Source organism: Cucurbita maxima, unplaced genomic scaffold (genome assembly GCF_002738345.1).
Source record: "Cucurbita maxima cultivar Rimu unplaced genomic scaffold, Cmax_1.0 Cma_Scf00107, whole genome shotgun sequence".
Taxonomy (NCBI): Eukaryota; Viridiplantae; Streptophyta; class Magnoliopsida; order Cucurbitales; family Cucurbitaceae; genus Cucurbita; species Cucurbita maxima.
In genome coordinates, this window is record NW_019272123.1 from 1 (window position 1) to 13,735 (window position 13,735).

Consider the following 13,735-nt stretch of genomic DNA (forward strand, 5'->3'; position numbering starts at 1 on the left):
AGGAATCATGACCCTCCATAATACCCTTTGCTTTTGGTTTCCCAAAAAACCTCATACTAATGGAGAGGTATTCCTTACTTATAAACCCATGATTAATTCCTTAATTAGTCAATGTGGGACTCCCTTTCGAAGGAGACCTGCAAAAAGTGTTAACTATAACAAGTCATAAGAACTGAAGTGGATCACTGATGTAGGGAATAGTAGGGTAATTTTTAATTTCATTTTCGTTAGTTGTACTCGTCCTCTATTTTCTGTAAACATCAAATAAATGTTTCCTACGAGTTCTTCAAGAGAGCTTTACGCTCAATTAATCATCTTGAGCGAGATTATTTTAGACAGTTGCATACCTTACTTCATTTCCTTTGCCTGAAAAACTAGAATGACATTATAAAACATTCAATGTGCTTGCTAGTGTTCAGAAAATAGAAGAAATCAAGTGTGAAAACTTCAGACAATCACGGCCATGATATAGATGTTTGGTACTACAGCAAAGCAGATGACGTGAACTGAAACAACTGATAATGCTATAACATCAACCGGACAAATCAAGTGAAGCAAATTGATAACAAACTAATACTAATCTCAGATAGGTATAAAACAACCCTTTGTATAAACTTCTAAAATCCCTCTTGTTAAAGAAACAATGGCATAGATAAAGTTTGATTGTACACAATTTCATGAAACAACATCAGAAAGAAAGTCAACCAAACACATAAGAAATGTTACAGCTCCATGTTTTCGATTCATGCTAGCTAAGCTAGAAATAACACCTGAGATTCAACACATAAAGAAAGATGCTTGCTATTTAATGAAATAGTTGAACATTAAACTAAAGCAGAATCAAACATAAGGAACTGAACTCGTTCAATCAAATAGTAAGAGGTTGAAACTGCTAAATTACAAATCGAATTACTGTACTAACAAGGAAAAAACTGTTTGAAAGAATGAAATAAACCAGGCAGTGATAATCATGAACTGCAGATCTACAATCACTCTCAGGCAATGAAGAAGTGAAATCATCGAAAATCCCATCTGGGCCTTTTTCTTTTCATCAATCTTAAAATTCACATATCGGTGAACCATCTTTCGCTGAAGTTCCAGGTATATGCTCAGCAACACCAATTTCAGATGAAGCATTACTCTGATTTTTAGCCAAATGTCATAAACTATTAATCTTCCACAGATTGTAGCTGGGGCTCTGTCAGCCACTGAATAACTTACAGATTAAAAATTTTCTCCAGAACTCGAATCACAGTCCATAAAGAACAAACTCCTAATCTTTAAAATATAGGGAAAATGAACCATTAAGAGCACTGTGCTTTCAGGTCCAGTCTTAAGAGTTGAGTATCTCATTGTATCTCCTACATCCCAAATTAATGTAGCCTACAGTAATTTTCATTTTCATTTATTTCTTTGAACGTTTTCCTTTTCTGGCTGAATGTTCTTCCGGCAACAGAAGATAAACAACAAGATCAAAATCATTGTTCATTAGCGACTTCAATAATGATGCACTAAAGAGGAGATTGCAATCCAGTATCCAACGAAATCAAAGAAGAAAATATTTGTAAGTATTAAAATAGAAGAATTATATTCAACTTATTTGTTATTGATCCAGCTATCCGAAACAACCTTCCGAAAGAAACACACAATAATATATTCAAGTAGAAGGTTCGATTTACTATTAGAAGGGGAAATCGAACGATGATCCTAAGCCGAGATCGCGAATAGCTCCAATCGTAATCGACGAAAAATGCTCGCAAAATGGAGATTAAATAATCAAAGAAAGAAATCCTACTTAGTTACTCGAAACATATCGAACAGCCACAGAAATTATTCCAATCAACAATCAAACTAGATAAGCAAAACAAACTTGAATCCAGAAGTACAATTCATACATTGATATAAGCATCAAGCATGTGGAATCTTACCCCTGTTTTTTCTTGTTTCAAAATTCTCTACTTCGTAGAAACTGGAGATTGAAGACAGAAGTAAGAACACGAAGGCCCAACATTTTCCAAATGTATCCTGTTTTTATTTTTTAAAATTAATACAACTTTCAATTAAATCATTTTTTTTTCTTTTTTCATTTATGTTAAACGAGCCTATATAATTTTAAAAGCTTCGAAAAAAAAAAAAAANATGCGTTTTTAAAATTTTGAGGGAAATTAAAAAAATGATAATATTTGGTGGACTTGAGGGGAAGCTCGAAATGGAAAGGGCAATTACAGTTTCTTTGTTTTGATCTCTGAGTATTTTCTTGAGTCTAAAGAAAACCGTATCTGTGCTTATTATAGGTTTGAGGGGAAGTTCAAAATTGAAATGAGAATATGTGTATTTAGACGGTTACAATTTCTTTGTTTTGATCTCTGTGTATTTCTTCGGTTTTGTTAGGCCTTTTACGATGTGGGAAGAGTTGCAGACTTCGATGGATAAACTACTTGAGACCGGATATTAAGAGGGGAAATTTCACCCAAGAGGAACAGAACACCATTCTTTACCTCCATGAAAAGCTTGGGAATAGGTACATCAACTGAAAAACGCCATTAAAATTATCAGCACAGAATGATTTTGAGACGATTTTGATGGTTGATACATTCAGGTGGTCGGCCATCGCAGCCCAGCTACCGGGACGAACCGATAACGAAATCAAGAACTTTTGGCACACCCACTTGAAAAAACGAGCAATGAAGAAACAGAGCAACGATTCTGCCATTGTTGAACCCAAATCCAAACCACCCCAGAAGCTGAATTCCTCTAACCAATACGAATTTCCATCTTCTTCCCTCGATCATTCATCAGTGACTGATTCTCCAGCCGCCGTGTGGGGCGGCTGCAACGAAATCGAGAAGGAACAACGCATTGAAATCTTTGAGGCATTTCATCAAACAGTTGGCGGGGTTTGGGCAGAGGAGGCGTCGACTGGGCCAATGTTCAAGTCGTCGGCGTTCAATGATGAAGAACAGGTTCAGTCGCTGTTCAGAGCCATGGACTCTATGGAATTTGGGTGTTATTACGACAATAGCTCTAGCATGAACGATAGTATGGAGTTTTGGTACAGCGTGTTCGTTAAAGCTGGTGGGTCGCTAAATGACCCTGCATTTTAATTTTACAGAACCGCCGCAGTCCAAAAATGGCGTGAACTGTAAATTAGATAAGGATTTAAGGGTATATTAGGAAACGAAAATATGTTTTTTGCCAACTATTGCGCATTAGTCTACGGTCAATGACTCGTAATAGGATAATTTTAGGGTTTTTTTAATTACAAATTATAAAAAGGGATAATTCGGGTGTTAATATTATAAAATGTAATAAATAAATAAATAAAATAAATTTATACTTTTCCATTTTTTTCTATTATATTTTAAAATTTAGACAACAAAAATGAGAAAGGCATAAATAGAAAATTTTAATTTTTTTTAAAAAATTATTTGAAAAAAAAAAAAAAAAAAACAAAAGTATCACCGGTTGGACCTAAATTTAAAAATATTTGAAAACATATTATATAATTTATACCGTATTTATATTCGGAGCATTATTTGAAATAATCGTGAGAAAACTTTCATAAAAGTTTATATTGTTGGATGATGAAAGTCCCACATCGGCTAATTTAGGAAATGATCATGAGTTTATAAGTGAGGAATACTAACTTCATTGGTATGAGACTTTTTGGGAAGCCCAAAGCAAAGTCATGAGAGCTTATGCTCAAAGTGGACAATATCATACCATTGTGGAGAGTCGTGTTCGTCTAACATATATATCTCGTTTCCCATTGTTTTGTATCGAAATTTTTAAAAGAGTCTAAAGTAAAGCAATTTAAATTAAAACTATTTTTATATAATTTTTTTAAACTATTTTTATATAATTTTATAGAATTTAAATATTTTCCTCTAATAAAAATGAGATAAATAACGAGAAAATTAAAAAAAAGAAGAAAATCAATTTATTTGAGTTGGTTCGGTTTTTAATTAAAGAATGGAGAATATCAAACCGAACCGCTATGCTACCTTACATATATCGATGTGTATTCACCACCCAGGCCCATCTCTTTTTTCTTCCGGCCCAGCCCAGCCCAGCTCCATTTTTTTAAAAATAATAAATAAAAAAATAAAAAGGAAAAAGGTACCATCGTACATCTATTTTATACTCTCTCTCCCGCCACTCGCCAGGTTTCCCTCCGTTTTTGTTACCGACCCGGTTCCCTCCCCCGTCGGGCTGTGTTCCACTTTCGGTCCCTCCCGTTCGTTCTTCTCCATCTTTCAATTTCAGGTACTTTTTTCGATTCCAATCTCTGCGACGTCTGCAAAATTGTTGAACGATTATGTTTCAAATCGAGGTCGATCAGTTTCGTTGCGTATTGATTTTAGAGGATTGTCGATAATGGACTGTTTAGGTTAATCCTTCATAATTGGTTTGATTGTCATAATCAAATAAGCTTCTAAGGTTAGTTTATATGCCGATCGGATTGTAAGCCATAGTCAAATTCAAGAAGCTTTCACATTTTCATGCGTGAATTCTCTTGGAAGATTAAGTTTCTGTGTATTGTTTAGCTATATCTATTTCCACGGCTATATCACTGATCTTCTGTCTTATTTGGTTAGGGTTCACAATAACTTCCACGTTACTCTTGAACATCCGTTCTGTTTCTGCTGAAGATGGCTACTGCATCAGGTATTATTTCGAATGCAATAATTTTACCTAATAAAGAAGTCTTGGTGGAATTATGGATGCAGTCTTATTTTTTTTTTTTGTGAGTTGTGCATTGTTGAACGAACGGAGATTCTAGCTTATTAAGTTAGAACGGAAACTGCTACTACTTCATTATAAAATATTGTCTTGATTGATGTACTCCTACTTTTTTTATAGAACACTGTTTTGATAAACTCTCTCATCGGTATTGCAGTTGCTTTCAAATCTAGGGAGGATCATCGCAAACAACTTGAATTAGAGGAAGCACGTAAGGCAGGGCTTGCGCCAGCTGAGGTCGATGAAGATGGGAAAGAAATCAGAATTAGAGGAAGCACGTAAGGCAGGGCTTGCGCCAGCTGAGGTCGATGAAGATGGGAAAGAAATCAACCCTCACATTCCCCAATATATGTCCTCTGCACCTTGGTATCTTAATGCTGAGAGGCCAGTGAGTTTCTCTCTCACCCCATCTTTCTAGATTTTATGTTGGTTGTTATCTTAATGCTGAGAGGCCAGTGAGTTTCTCTCTCACCCCATCTTTCTAGATTTTATGTTGGTTGTTCGTGAATCATGATGATTGAATTTATTTTGAATCTATTTCAGAGTTTAAAACATCAAAGGAAATGGAAATCAGATCCGAATTATACAAAATCCTGGTACGATAGAGGTGCAAAAATACATCAGGCAGACATGGAAATCAGATCCGAATTATACAAAATCCTGGTACGATAGAGGTGCAAAAATACATCAGGCAGACAAGTACAGGAAGGGTGCATGTGAAAAGTAAGTCAGATGAATGCCTCATTGTTCACCATTATGTATATTCCTCAACCTATTTCTTGTTCTTACCTAAATTTATAACTAATAGTTTTTCATATAAAAGAAATATACAAGGGGATATTGAATCGGAATTTTATACTCTTTCTTAATATTTTGCTGTGAAAAAAAGTACCAATCGTAGTTATGGAACTATGATTTCCCCACATTTTATATTCTTTCTTTTGTTACTGTATAAATATGCCAAATCTAAATATATTATAGGTTTGGAACTATTCTCCTAACTTGGTTCAGGTTTGGAGATATATGGAAATTCCCTTTTTATACTAATTTTCCTAACCTATGGTTTGTACCACTTTCCAATATTATTTAATATAGTTTTTATTTTTATTTTTATTTTTTTAAAATTTAAAATTTAAACACTTTCCAATATTATTTAATATAGTTTTTATTTTTATTTTTATTTTTTTAAAATTTAAAATTTAAATTTTTTTTATGATTTACTTGAAGTGTATGTTTTAATTTTATTGTGCATCTTTCAAATTTTATTGGCCATCCAGTTGTGGAGCATTGACACATGATGCTAAATCATGCATGGAAAGACCCCGAAAGATTGGAGCAAAATGGACAAATATGCACATAGCACCAGATGAGAAGATTGAGACATTTGAACTAGATTATGACGGGAAAAGGGATCGTTGGAATGGCTATGATCCAGCAACCTATGCTCGTGTCATTGAGAGGTATGAGGCTAGAGATGAAGCAAGGAGAAATTTTTTGAAAGAACAACAGCTTAAAAAATTGGAAGAGAAAAATAATAAGCAGAATGAGGATGCTGAAATTAGTGATGAAGATGAGGATGAAGATGATTTGAAGGTTGATGAGGCAAAGGTTGATGAAAGCAAACAAATGGACTTCGCAAAAGTTGAGAAGCGTGTTCGCACGACAGGTGGTGGAAGCACGGGAACGCAAACAAATGGACTTCGCAAAAGTTGAGAAGCGTGTTCGCACGACAGGTGGTGGAAGCACGGGAACTGTAAGGTATGTCACGTAATTTATATTTGTTTATCCTTTTATGTCTCTCCCTGCTTAGCTCTTTTCTAGAGCGCCTCAATGCTGTATTAATTATTTCTTCCCATATTAGGAACTTGCGTATTCGGGAGGATACAGCAAAATATCTTTTAAATCTTGATGTCAATTCTGCTTATTATGATCCGAAAACTCGGTCCATGCGTGAAGATCCTCTTCCTGATGCTGATCCAAATGAAAAATTTTATGTGGTATGTATCAGAAATGGGATCGTGGAATTTTTATATACTCCCAAATTTAACAAAGTAATAGTTATAAGTTAGTACAGATCTAAATTGTTGATGTATTTTTGTCATAATAGGGCGATAACCAAAATAGAGTAAGTGGGCAAGCTTTGGATTTCAAGCAACTCAATGTGCATGCTTGGGAAGCATTTGACAAAGGTCAAGATATCCATCTACAAGCTGCTCCATCCCAAGCTGAACTTCTTTATAAGAACTACAAGGTTATCAAAGAGAAGTTGAAGTCACATACGAAGGATGCTATCATGGAGAAGTATGGCAATGCTGCTGATGAAGAAAAGCTGCCTCGAGAACTTTTACTTGGACAGAGTGAGAGACAAGTTGAATACGACCGCACTGGCAGAATTGTTAAAGGCCTGGTATTAAATTTATCTGAACTCATCCCTTTTATTTTCCTTAACAGAGTGTTACATCATTAACACGAAGCATTTTTAATCGATTTTGAGTTATTATCTGGTTTTGTTTTACAATAATATCCTTCATGACACTTGTCTATTTCGTTACTTCTGCTGAGATTAATATGACAATAACTGAGTTGAGTGGATAAGAAAATGCCTGTTATAATTTCAAAAAATTCATGATTAGCTGTATTCTACCATCGAGGCATTATGGTTCTACCTTTTTAAAACAAATGTAATTGTAGTGCTTTCCGCTCAATCTCAAATTAAAAGTTTGGACTAAGAATTGTCTAGCTAATGCATCATGACACGAGTTGATTGTCAAGTATGTTTGCTTTCTTCTGATTCCTTTTTTTCCTCCTTGAAGGAGATGGCTCTTCCCAAAAGTAAATATGAAGAAGATGTTTTTATTAATAACCACACGAGTGTTTGGGGCTCATGGTGGAAGGATCACCAGTGGGGCTATAAATGCTGTAAGCAGACCATCCGTAACAGTTATTGCACTGGGGCTGCTGGAATTGAGGCTGCTGAGGCAGCAGCGGACTTAATGAAGTCTAATATTGCTCGTAAAGCAACTTCTGAAGGTTAGTACTCGGAATCCGTTTTGTAGCTTTTTAAAAATTGAACCTGGAATGTCTTCCTGAATGTGATAAACCTCATTCTTGGCTTTCAACCGAATGCATGTGATTCAAGCTTTCTTTCCGTAACATAGTGCTTGCATGGATATAATTTTATTTTAGAATATGTAAATTTATCATCGGTTAGCTATCAAATGCTTGGCATCCTCAATTCTTCATTGTATTAAGGTAGAAAATTGTTCAATTGAACTCCTGAATGATCTTTTGACATCACCACAGATACACCAGCCCCAGCTGAAGAGAAAAGGCTAGCTACTTGGGGAAGTGAAGTACCCGATGATCTTGTCCTCGACCAGAAGAAACTTAATGAAGCTCTCAAGAAGGTATGAATTTTAACACCCTCTTCCTGCAATATCTCGTGTTATCATCCTTTTTCCCACCGCATTTTACTTGTTTCTTACTTGGGATTACCTATTTCGCCAGGAGGATGAAAGAAGGAAGGAGGAGAGGGATGAAAGAAAGCGTAAATACAATGTGAGATGGAATGATGAGGTATATTACTTTCTCTTGCTTTGATCAATAGGTTCCTTTGCAAAATTTAAATAGCAAGTTTAGGTTTATTCTTCGTTCGGGTACAAAACAATGCGCTGCGCCCTCGTGTGCAGGTAACTGCGGAGGACATGGAGGCATATAGGATGAAGAAGGTACATCATGATGATCCTATGAAGGATTTTCTAAACTAACTTAGCCTACTTGTATTGTAAATGTTTAGTTTTAGTTTATGATCCTATGAAGGATTTTCTAAACTAACTTAGCCTACTTGTATTGTAAATGTTTAGTTTTAGTTTCAATGATCATCAAGGGAACCTCTCATCTGAGCTTTCAAAACATAAAGTTGTGATTGTGAAGATTTGAGGTTGTCCAACGTATAATGGGTCGGTTCACGTGTCGGTAGTGGAAAAGTTCAAATGTCATTCTTTAGAAAAAGGGNATGATCCTATGAAGGATTTTCTAAACTAACTTAGCCTACTTGTATTGTAAATGTTTAGTTTTAGTTTTCAATGATCATCAATGGAACCTCTCATCTGAGCTTTCAAAACATAAAGTTGTGATTGTGAAGATTTGAGGTTGTCCAACGTATAATGGGTCGGTTCACGTGTCGGTAGTGGAAAAGTTCAAATGTCATTCTTTAGAAAAAGGCAACGTATAATGGGTCGGTTCACGTGTCGGTAGTGGAAAAGTTCAAATGTCATTCTTTAGAAAAAGGGTTCAAAACACATCAAAGAACAAGCTTTTTTTAAAAGTATGTAAGAAGAGTTAAAAGGTGGAAATGATATTTATAGGCTTATTTTTTTTTATTTTTTATTTTTTAAAAATAGCTATTTGAATTTCTAATTAGAATTTGGAAAAATTATATTCCAAGGATACAATATCGACCAAAAGGTCAAAACAATTATATTCTATTTCATAAGTGTAAATTATATTCCAAGGATACAATATCGACCAAAAGGTCAAAACAATTATATTCTATTTCATAAGTGTACTATTATCATTGTTTGTTATTCTTGGCTTGCTCAAACTCCAACTAATTCGGTATATTACAAGTTGGCATTGTAAGTAAAGCCTTATTCTTTGCCTCTCTGTCTCAAAATAATGCACTATGCCCTCGCATCCAGCATATGACATCAAACGATGTAAGTAAAGAGGTTATGCCATCTTTACCTTAATTAAAATAACAGATAAAGGAGACTGTTGCAGAAATAATAATAAAAAATTTAAATCTAATTTTCATTTTTATTATTATTTCAATTTTATCTATTATCAACATGTATATTAGGTTGTGTATACGATTAAATATACTATACCAAATTTACTGGTTCGTATATGCTTGTAAACGAAATATAATTTTGTTAGTACATTGTTACTACTTGCATGCATATAATCAATAAGTTTTTTGATTTGTGTTTCGGGAGAATCGAGTCATTTATTCAGTTCATAATGATCTCCGTAAAAAAGGGGCAAAGCTTCTACAACAACATCCCCTTTGTCGCTTCTAACTAAGCGTCTTTCGGCGGAAACAATTAGGAAACAACTAGTTCAAGTTCATGAGCAAGTGAATGAATGAACTGAGTCTTTTCAAAACTCATAAGTTGGGCGGTCCATGAGTTTTGAAAATTATTCTCTTCGGCTAAACAAACTATATAATAGAAATATTTATGATGTTATATCAAATTTTATACAAAATCGTAATGATATAGATCAGAATTTCTCCATCAAAATTTGGAGAATATCACAAAGCAAACATCAAGCCACAATCACATCATAGTAAAGTAAATTAGCATCCCCTCCAGCATCTTCTACGATACATTCAAACCACACTCTGAAAAAGTACTTTCCAACAAATCACCAATTCAATAACGAAATCAAGATCCATATGCACTCATAATTATGAACATGTATGAACGAATTCAACAATAATCAAGCACTGCGGGCCAACATCTGTTGAAATTCGAGAAGCGATTTCTCCTTCTCAAGAATAATCTCTTCCCGGAATTTCCTTATGAACTCCTCTGCTCGTTCATCCACCGGCCGTAGATGCGGCGATGAAGCCACCACGATTTTCCAAGCATCTTCAATGCTGTTAACACTCGTCTCCTTCTCCTCTTCCATTACTTCTTTTCCTCTGCTCGTCTCTGCAATCGGCGCTGCCGGATCCGCGAAGAGCTCATCGATGTGGATTGGCGCGAAATTGTTTGGATTTTGAACGTGTTCATCGTATTGTTGGAGATATTGATTCTGATCGCGACGGTAATATGAAGAAGGAGAGGACTTACGGCGGAGAAGACGGCGGCGAAATTTGGAGGGAAATAGAAGGCTGAGGGAGCGTTGAACGACGGAGTTGAGGCGGCGCGTGGCTATATTGATGGATCTGGAGATTTTGAGCGCGTGGAATTTGAATCGTAATGTGTTGGTTAGTTTCTTCCACGCCTTCTTCGCCGTACGAAGCTTCTTCTCCATTTTCGTGCGCGACATTGGAGAGAGATTGCAGAAGGAAGGATTCTGGAGAATGATTAATGTATGGTTTTAATGGCGGCTCCAAAGAAAAAGCAGCGTAGTTGTCAAGCTTCCCCCTCTTTTAAACCCCAATTTTATTTTTTAAAATTTTATATCTAATTAATTCAATCATGCAGTAAATTATAATCTAAATTGTGAAATGAGTCAACATAAGTCAACCAAATTATTCGGTCCATTGATTCATATAAAGCTACAATGTTACATAATTCGTGATGTTAATAGGTAAGCTATTCTCGTTACGATGTACATAATTACTGAGAGATCCCACGTCGAAGCATTGTTTATAAGAGTGTGGAAACCTCTTAAAACATTGAGGCTGAGGGCCAAAACAGACAATATCAGTTAGCGGTGGGTTTGAACTGTTACAAATGATATATGAATCAATTATTGGGCAGTGTGTCAGCGAGAATGTTGGGTCCCTAAAGGAAGTAGATTGTGAGATCCCACATTGGTTATAGAGGGGAACAAAACATTCATTATAAGAGTGGAAATCTCTCTCTAACAGACATATGTTTAAAACCGTGAGGTCCAGGACAATCTTTGTTGTTTGCTTCAACAATCTCATCTAGCTCTCCAAAATACGTCATCTAGATAGTCACGACATCTAGATGCTAAAAATACGTCTCAATACTGCCATCAAATAAGGAAAACGTCAAACGCTCTATGATAGCATATCGACCCATTGATAGAAAGATTGCACGTAGTATCGAATATTATATCGAAGAGACTCACGAGTAGCCTCTAAAATTTTTTACTTCATAAATCTGGAGCTTGATCCAATAATAATTATTTTTTTAATTAAAAAAATCAGTGGCAAAATTGAAATTATTTTCAAAGATGAGGGGCAATTTTATTGGAAATCTCTCGTCCGGCCAAGCACATGTGTCCATTAAAAGGAAAAAAAAACAATTTCAATCATATAAAATTATATATATATATATATATATTTATTTATTTATTGTTTTTTAAAGTTAAAAAAAAAAAATGATTAATTTTAATGACAGATTACTTCATGCAAGCTAGCTAGCTCTCACCCGACAAACATCGAAATGCATGAATCCGACCTATAAAGAAAATGTTGAAAATAACGTATTTTATAAATAAATAAATTATAAATAAAATAGAAAATATTAGGAATTATACATTATTTGTGAGGCATGTGGGGGGTGGGCCTTAACATATTTGACATTTAATAAAAATGGCAACAAAAATACCAAAATTTAATTTTTGATAAAAAGGAATGGGTATCTCATCCTCTTTTTGCAAAGCTAAATAGCCTTTTTATTAATTAATTTTTTTTTTATTTTTTTCTTTCTAGTTGTCCATTATTCCAATATTTGGATTTTTTTTTTTTTGTTAGATTTAATAAAATTTTTAAATATTAAATATTCTTCGTGATTCTATTTTCAGGTGGGTTGAGTTAACTTGACGAAAAAAAAAAAAAAAAAAAGAAATTGATATAAATTTTTATCATTTAACAAGCCGACTTGTCGTTAAGATTCGACCACCCCTTCTTTGAAAGTCAACGGCGTTTCAAAATAGTCAAGGGAGAAGATCAACTACGGAAGACGACATGTCGTTTACATGACTGACATTCCACTTCAAATTCTACGATATTTTCGGACCCCAACCCTACAATCGGTCTCCGTCGCAGAAGCTTCGTCAGAAAATCCAGGGACGACGTATTGCGCGACACTCGATAAAATTGATCCTCAGAAACAGGGTAGGTAAAGGGTAACATCAAGGTCTGAATTATTTGATTTTCGCGTTTCATCTTTGATTCAGAACCCTTCTCGTTTAAGAAATTGGAATCAATCGTAAGCATCTTTTGGTTTTCTTTCATTTTTCTTGATTTTTGGGTGAAAATTTCGATTGGTTTCTCTTAATTGTTCATCGGCCCCACTTCTTGGATCGATTTAACCTAAAAGGCTCCATTGAGATGGTTACCTCGTTATTCTCTTTCAGGCCTGGGAATTTGCGTTGCTCCCGTTGTTCAAAAGGGGGCTTGAATTGAATTTTCCACGGAGATTTTTAGGCGAAATTCTGGGTTTTCTTCCAGACCTGATTGAACTTATTCGATTAGCTTTTGTGGGTTGGTCTGGAATGGGGCAACAACAATCGAAAGATGAACTGCTCTACCAGCAAGTAAGCTATGGAAATTCAGAAGGGATTAAAGCCCTTTGCCGAGAGGGTGCAGGCCTTGAGGTAATTGTTAAATTTTCTCATCCTCTTGAGAGTATGATTAATTGCATTTGGTGCTGCTGTTCTTACTTTCATGATATCTACAGTGGATTGATAAGGATGCGAAAACCCCTTTAATTGTGGCCTGCATGAGTCCTGAGCTTCATAATGTTGCGAGAACTTTGATAGAACTTGGTGCTAATGTTAATGCGTATCGGCCTGGTAGTTTTCTTTATAATTCGCTTATGCTTTCTTCTCATTGCATCATATTCAGCTCTGCTTTGGTTAGCTTAACCCTTTTCAATGCATTTTAGGACGTCATGCTGGTACCCCTTTACATCATGCAGCTAAAAGAGGTCTTGAAAATAATGTCAAGTTACTTCTTTCTCATGGAGGTTTGTCTTAATCTCTCCATACTAACACATTGTTTCTTTCAATATTTGTTCAAAATTTTTTTAGCAAGTCTAATTGACATGTTGTGTCATAATCTTCAGCAAATCCATTGATCATGAATGATGATTGCCAGAGTCCTCTTGATGTTGCTAGAGCAAAAGGTCACATCAATGTTGTTCGTACGATCGAGGTTTGTTTACCTCGTAATTCTATTTCAACTCCAACTAAAAAACATTTTTTTGGGTTGAAACTGTTTGTGTCAAGATGATTATTGAAGCCTTTTTTTTTTTTTTTTTTTTTTTTTTTTTTTTTTTTTTTT

The 13,735-nt window shown here is 35.0% G+C and overlaps 4 protein-coding genes and 1 long non-coding RNA gene across 9 annotated transcripts in view; 3 read left to right on the plus strand and 2 right to left on the minus strand.

Annotated features, from left to right (window-relative positions):
• The first annotated feature begins 2,327 nt into the window (after positions 1 to 2,327).
• On the plus strand, positions 2,328 to 3,156 carry LOC111473219 (transcription factor MYB14-like). Its single transcript, XM_023118784.1, has 3 exons — positions 2,328 to 2,331; positions 2,392 to 2,521; positions 2,600 to 3,156. Exons 1-3 carry the CDS (start codon positions 2,328 to 2,330, stop codon positions 3,102 to 3,104), a joined length of 639 nt encoding a protein of 212 aa, XP_022974552.1. The 3' UTR covers positions 3,105 to 3,156.
• Positions 3,157 to 4,128: 972 nt separating this feature from the next.
• LOC111473171 (pre-mRNA-splicing factor SLU7) lies at positions 4,129 to 8,541 on the plus strand. 4 transcript variants are annotated; one of them, XM_023118727.1, is made up of 14 exons: positions 4,129 to 4,266; positions 4,599 to 4,668; positions 4,901 to 4,990; positions 5,058 to 5,131; positions 5,287 to 5,367; positions 5,435 to 5,466; positions 6,021 to 6,369; positions 6,437 to 6,501; positions 6,605 to 6,740; positions 6,851 to 7,150; positions 7,557 to 7,773; positions 8,047 to 8,150; positions 8,251 to 8,319; positions 8,433 to 8,541. In XM_023118727.1, exons 2-14 carry the CDS (start codon positions 4,653 to 4,655, stop codon positions 8,508 to 8,510), a joined length of 1,611 nt encoding a protein of 536 aa, XP_022974495.1. In that variant the 5' UTR covers positions 4,129 to 4,266; positions 4,599 to 4,652; the 3' UTR covers positions 8,511 to 8,541. The 4 variants fall into 4 exon arrangements, with proteins under 4 accessions (XP_022974495.1, XP_022974492.1, XP_022974494.1 ...); XM_023118724.1 differs by having other exon boundaries at positions 5,287 to 5,350; positions 5,418 to 5,466; XM_023118726.1 differs by having other exon boundaries at positions 4,901 to 4,980; positions 5,048 to 5,131; positions 5,287 to 5,350; ... (1 more) ...; positions 6,021 to 6,409; positions 6,477 to 6,501.
• Positions 8,542 to 10,245: 1,704 nt separating this feature from the next.
• Positions 10,246 to 10,785, minus strand: LOC111473184. The gene has a single exon (XM_023118739.1). It carries the CDS (start codon positions 10,783 to 10,785, stop codon positions 10,246 to 10,248), a length of 540 nt encoding a protein of 179 aa, XP_022974507.1.
• A 338-nt stretch (positions 10,786 to 11,123) lies between these two features.
• LOC111473183 overlaps positions 11,124 to 13,735 on the minus strand; it is a 24,443-nt gene continuing 21,831 nt past the window's right edge. The window contains exon 3 of the long non-coding RNA XR_002715588.1: positions 11,124 to 11,143. This is a non-coding gene — a long non-coding RNA (uncharacterized LOC111473183). The remainder of the gene's footprint in view (positions 11,144 to 13,735) is intronic.
• Positions 12,471 to 13,735, plus strand: part of LOC111473174 (putative E3 ubiquitin-protein ligase XBAT35) — a 3,785-nt gene continuing 2,520 nt past the window's right edge. The window contains exons 1-5 of one of the 2 annotated variants that reach the window (XM_023118729.1): positions 12,471 to 12,565; positions 12,808 to 13,047; positions 13,131 to 13,245; positions 13,338 to 13,418; positions 13,518 to 13,606. In XM_023118729.1, the coding sequence (XP_022974497.1) occupies positions 12,946 to 13,047; positions 13,131 to 13,245; positions 13,338 to 13,418; positions 13,518 to 13,606 (387 nt within the window). In that variant the 5' untranslated portion in view covers positions 12,471 to 12,565; positions 12,808 to 12,945. The other variant, XM_023118730.1, reaches the window with a different exon arrangement.

What these genes read in the sequence shown, in the direction of transcription:
- LOC111473184 (XM_023118739.1), bottom strand. Translation starts at nt 10,785, where the DNA reads ATGGAGAAGAAGCTTCGTACGGCGAAGAAGGCGTGGAAGAAACTAACC.
- LOC111473171 (XM_023118727.1), top strand. An exon ending in AGGAAGGGTGCATGTGAAAA is followed by an intron (nt 5,467 to 6,020) that starts GTAAGTCAGATG and finishes TTGGCCATCCAG; the next exon opens with TTGTGGAGCATTGACACATG. An exon ending in CAAATGAAAAATTTTATGTG is followed by an intron (nt 6,741 to 6,850) that starts GTATGTATCAGA and finishes TTGTCATAATAG; the next exon opens with GGCGATAACCAAAATAGAGT.
- LOC111473219 (XM_023118784.1), top strand. An exon ending in CATGAAAAGCTTGGGAATAG is followed by an intron (nt 2,522 to 2,599) that starts GTACATCAACTG and finishes TGATACATTCAG; the next exon opens with GTGGTCGGCCATCGCAGCCC.